Raw genomic sequence first — 5,611 nt, 5'->3', positions numbered from 1 at the left:
TTTTTTCGCCAGTTTCCTTTATGTTCCTCTGAGAGGAGAAACAGCGCCAACACCGCCCCCTGCCGGAGGAAAGGAGCGCTGCAACACGGCGTCGACTCGGAGGCAAAATTATATTTATACAATCTAAACGCTTATTGTTTAATTTATCTTTAATAATTCTTTCTCTAGAGGGTTATGTGGAATTTCCAAAATTCCCATAAGTACGGGGAATGTTGACGTTTAAAGTGAAATAGTTTAAAAACTAGCACATCGGCGCTTTCAATCATTTGTGCCCCACATTTCAGGAGGGATTTGTATTTCTTTTTTACTGCTTTAAATTAGTTTACTCGCTATAAAAGTGGGCATATAAGTTGTGTTTGTAAATGTTCAATGTTTTTATATAATAATAATAATAATAATAATAATAATAATAATAATAATAATAATAATAATAATAATAATGTGGTCCAGATGTAGAAGTTTTAACAACATTGATGGCCCACAAGCAGCTATTCATGTGAATAAATGTCATTGAGGAAAACCGTGCAACTCCGGAATAGTTTTGCACTTTTGGTTGACCAACTAGAATTCCCCTCCTCTGGCAGAAAACATGGCGTGACATCAGCGTGACGTCTCAGCAGCCGCAGCCGCAGCCGCATCAGCCTCCCTGAATGCCCGGGTATCTGTCTCTGTTAGCTATCATTACACCTGTTTCACATCCAGTTTAATGCCTATTTTTATTCGACTTTATGTGTACTTTGTAGCCACGAACGTAAAACGCTCAGACCCGCTCGCTAGCTCGTCAGGCTAGCGGGCGTAGCTCTAGGCTAGCTTGCTAACGTAAAGGCTGCATGCATGAGGTGGCGATGTAAAATGAGAAGTTCTCGTTTTTTTCTTTCATATTTTCTTTTTCCTCATGCCTTTAAGAAAATGGTTTACCTGTAGGCGAGAAGGCACTTGTAGATAAGTCGTGTGGTTAAATACAGAGCATGTGTTTAATGTTTAATATCGAGTTTAAAGCACGAATTATGTCCTCTTTTTAACATGATTTTTTCTGTTTTGCGTAAATAGCCAAACATACTGATGTTGAAAGGGACTAAAACAAATTATTTAATGTAGATGCGATTATGACAACTTAATGATGGCATCCCACCACAGTAATGTGTCTAAATGAAGTAGTAGTCATTTTATGATCATCAAGCTGCAGGTAAATGAATGAGGAGGACACAGTTTGGATCACAGATCCATTTTAGGAGTCCTTATTTGAACTTCCTGTTGTGTTTTGGCTTGGCCACTCGTGCCAAAATGAGAAACCTAACATAGGCTAGCCTGTCCTATCCAAGTGTCTCCTTATGGCTCACCTCCCCTCTAAATCTGTCATCTCAGGGATGTCCTGAACCATGGCCCGGAACCATGAGCAGCACTAAGTGCCTCCCGTTGAATAGGAGTGGAGACAGACCGTCAGGACCTTTTCAGTTTTTATCAAAGTTTGTGTGTTCGCTGGTGGCTGAGAGACAAAAGGAGGGTCCGTTCTCCTCTGCGTCGCAGCGACAGAAAACCTTTCCTTCCAAGTCACTTCCAGTTCAGACGAGTCTCAGTTGCTGTGCGAGCTCCTCGAGCAGGGGGGCCTTCTTTTCCCGCCTCCACTTCATGGGAAATATCGATGTTCGATGTATCGATGTTCTCGATATGTCTCCCCCCCGTGTCCTCTGAGCTATCAGTGGTTCTCGCACTCCTACAGTCATGGCTGTGTTCGGTTCAAGCCCAAAAGCTTTTTGGAGATGATGAAACGTGCACGTGACGGAGGCCTTAACATCATCCAGGACGGCTAAAATGAACGTGTGTAAGAGGTTACACACATAGAGTTTACACAGCTAAAACAGACATGAACGTGCGTGGACGTGAACGCGTCGTCATGTTGGCTTTTCGTTGACACGCTAGTCCCTGGAAAATTGGGGAAAAAGTTTGTAAATATGAAGCAAAACAGACGACGATGGTCGTTTTATTTAGACATGGGTTCAAACTGATGATCGAAAGGTTCAGACACACACACACAGAAACAACTGCCAGATGTTTCGCAGCTCGATCAGATCCGAAGAACGCCTAACCGCCGCTGTGTTCGCAGTGCCGTCACCATGGACGCCCTGACCGACGCGCTCTCGGCCAGCTTCGCCGTGTCCAAGGAGCCCAACAGCACGGCCGCCCCCCACCCCCGGCTGGCCCAGTACAAGGGCAGGTACAGCGCGCTGGAGCAGAGCGAGCGGCGGCGGCGCTTCCTCCACCTGCAGAAAAGGTAAACACCCACACACACACACACACCGGTTGGTGTCTCCGTCCACCCGGGGTGTTCACGCTCCCTCGGTGAGCCTGAATACCGTGTAGCTGTTCATTTTGAGCGTAAAGCACGACAAGAAAATTCATTATCTACACATCTTGGGACATTCTGATCAATGAAGGCTCGTGACGCAACAACGCAAACGTTGCTTTTTTAAAGTCAGCTTTAACTCCCGAATCAACGTTTTAAGGGACTAGGAAGCGGCCTTATGGGAATGAAATGCACAGCATCCAGAACGATGTAAATACATCTGTGTTTCTGTCAGCAAAAGGCTGAACTACGTGAACCACGCGCGGCGCCTGGCCGATGGGGACTGGACGGGGGGCGACAGCGACGAGGGGGAGGACATGGAGAAGCAGGAGGACGGGGAGCGGCAGGACGACGACGATGAGGAGATGGAGATCGAGAGGAGGAAGCTGCCGAGGCATTACGCCAACCAGGTCAGTGGTGACTCCTGGTGGGCTTGTCCTGGCCAGCAGAAGGCGCTCGGGGTCCACTGTTTCAGCTCTGTTGGCCCTGGGCTCAACATATTTGATGGCAGTCAAACATGTAGCTACCCGAGCTCCTTCTTGCTCCTCAGCTCATGCTGTCTGAGTGGTTGGTGGACGTCCCGGCAGAGCTCGACGCCGACTGGCTGATGGTGGTCTGTCCCGTCGGGAAAAGGTCCCTCATCGTTGCCTCGAAGGTAGGTCGCTGTCACCTCCGACCCTTCGGACCTGTCTCTTTAAAGGCCTGCCACCTGCAGGATCAGCGCTGCGTTTCCTGGCACTGAGGAGGATGTGATCGGGACCGTAAATCCCGACGAGTCACCCAGTCCTGAGCAACTCTGTGGGATTTATTTTGTTCGGGGGTTTTTTCCCGGTGCTTGGAGAGCAGTTTGGAATGTTCCAGTAAGAGCTATTAGTCATTAAATTAGCAAACGCAACCAGGAAAGAGGGGGGAAGAATACAATCCACATATTAAAAATCTTATTCAGAGTGACATTTACCAACAATGGCCGCCATACAGAAACTTATCGGGTCCGGTTCGGATCTAATTACAACCAGCCTGAACAGGAATGAGTGAGGTAGGCTTATTCCTCCATGTTGTTACTGGGGAAAAAACAAACAAGTCAAATAATTTGAAATAAAAGCTTTATTAGCTTGTGCTGACATTTCGCGGAGCTCTTCAATCCAATTAAAGTCATTCCCTGCGTGAAGTGTCCAGTCCGTTATCCGCTCTCCGACGTGTTTGCGTTGACGTTCACGGAACCTGTTAGGAAGAAAAGCTCGCTCAGAGCCGTGGAGGAGTTGGAGACTGAAGATGAGCGACTGTCAGGGTTCGACGGCGTTCAGCGAATCGATCGTTTGAGCTGCTGGAAATGAAATTAGGGTTTGGACCATGGCGACGGGTCCGAGGCGGTTTAGTTGTTTGTCAGCTGGAGTTTTGTTTAGTAATGTAAAACCGTCCGGTTGAGTTTTCCTTTCAGGCTGCGGGAACACGCGGGAAGTGAAACTGCCGCTTCACGAGAAAAACACACGAAGCTCAGGGGTTTAAATTGCCCTTTTTTTTTTTTTTTTTTTCCAGGGACGATAAAACCCTCAAAACAAACACAGTTAAAATGATTTTAAAGGGCTACTTCACGTGTTTTTAAGCTCAAATCGTGTTCCCATAAACCACTGTGAAGATTTGAGTTTTGTTTTTTTAGGTTCTAATAATCTCCTTTGGTCTTGGCCTGGCTCAGACTAGCCTTTAGCTCGTCAGTCGGGTCAGAATTAAACTCCAAAGAGCCGTCTGCAACAGGAACGAAAATATAACCGTTCCACAGAACCGACTTCGAAACGTCTGAACTGCCCCTTTAAGGACCAGATGATTATTTTTAGAGAATACGCTGTCATTTATAAACACAGAGATGTTCAAGCAATCATCATTTGGGAGGGTTTTTCACGGCTTTGAATCCGTTTCTGCTGTCACTGAAGCCCTGTTTACAGAAGAACAACCTTTTTTTTTAATGTTTACTGAAAAAAACCATGTTTACGTGGACGCGGCTGCGCTCACTGGTCGTCAGATAGGAAACGACCAGCTGTCGTACTGTCGCTTTAAAATGATCGCATTTCGACCCAAACTATCACATGTGAGTGAAGTCTGCTTTCACAGAGGGGGGGAGGTTGGAAGATTAGTTGTGATTGGTTGAACACGTGCAGAGAAAAGGAGGGGGACTTGACCCTACGACTATCTTTGTAAACAGTAAGAAAACCATGTAAACAGTGAACACACAGACTGTTGTTTGCACCGACAGTGAGGTTGGGTTTCTGCTACGTGTTGAAAAGGGTGAGCAACATAAACAGAACTCTGCTGTCGGCCATTATTACTGTTGTTGATGTCCTCCTGTGTGGGCAGGACAGTGACTGACTGCAGCCGTCTGAGGTGTGCACGTGCGGCTTCCTTTAAAATGCAAACAGAAAGGTCAGAAAATCTCCACTCTGAGGTCTGGGTTCAAAAAGTTTCAGTGGCAGAGAATCCAACCGCTGTCGTCGTCCCGTCGTCTCGTCAGAAACTGGACCAGCCAGTCTGTCCGACACGCAGACGTTTGGCTTTACTGTTTAGGTTTTGTTTTCGGGCTCGTGCTGTCACGGTTCAGCTGCTGAAGATGACGATGACGATGGGCGATATATTCGCGCAGCTGACATCTGGACCTTTTTTTGCTCATCTCAAATGACACAAAAACATCAGTGCGTACCGGCGACGAGCACACCTTCAGAGCGCGTCTTCAGCACCGCCGGTAATGACGTTCACAACCTGCTGAAACCCGAGAAGGTAAACATGCTTGGTTTCCTGTCAAATCCTTTATAAGCTCTTTCTAAAACACACGTATCAAACTCAAGGCCCGCGGGCCAGATCCGGCCCTCCAGTCTGGGACAGATCAAGTCTCTGATTCTTATTTTGCTTAAAAAAAACTGAGCCTAATTAGTGAAGTTTTCTCCTTACAGTGACTTAGAAGCCAACGATATATAGTTTTAATTTCTATATGATCAGGTTTTTGTTGATGGCTTTTTAAAAATATCTGTTTTAATGTTAAAAAAATCATTTAAAAGCTGAGTGAGGCGTAAGAAATGACTGCCAATGATGTGCTGTTTGAAGTTTGATCTATTTGTCTGTGTTCATTAATCAATCAATCAATCAAATTTTATTTGTATAGCACATTTCAGCAGCAAGGCATTTCAAGGTGCTTTACATAATTAAAAAACAAAATAAAAACAGCATGTGACAATGAATAAACAGTAAGAAAGAGACAAACATCAAAAACCCGCACTCTAA

The 5,611-nt window shown here is 45.8% G+C and overlaps 1 protein-coding gene across 1 annotated transcript in view; it reads left to right on the top strand.

Annotated features, from left to right (window-relative positions):
- The first annotated feature begins 383 nt into the window (after positions 1-383).
- The window catches only part of snupn (snurportin 1), an 11,870-nt gene continuing 6,642 nt past the window's right edge, over positions 384-5,611 (top strand). Inside the window, exons 1-4 of the mRNA XM_017430018.3 lie at positions 384-658; positions 2,105-2,272; positions 2,580-2,754; positions 2,895-2,999. Coding sequence (XP_017285507.1) covers positions 651-658; positions 2,105-2,272; positions 2,580-2,754; positions 2,895-2,999 — 456 coding nt within the window. The 5' untranslated portion in view covers positions 384-650. The remainder of the gene's footprint in view (positions 659-2,104; positions 2,273-2,579; positions 2,755-2,894; positions 3,000-5,611) is intronic.

The sequence above is a fragment of the Kryptolebias marmoratus genome, linkage group LG11 (genome assembly GCF_001649575.2).
Source record: "Kryptolebias marmoratus isolate JLee-2015 linkage group LG11, ASM164957v2, whole genome shotgun sequence".
Lineage (NCBI taxonomy): Eukaryota > Metazoa > Chordata > Actinopteri > Cyprinodontiformes > Rivulidae > Kryptolebias > Kryptolebias marmoratus.
The sequence above is the reverse complement of the archived record's forward strand: the minus strand, read 5'-3'. Positions and strand labels throughout refer to the sequence as shown.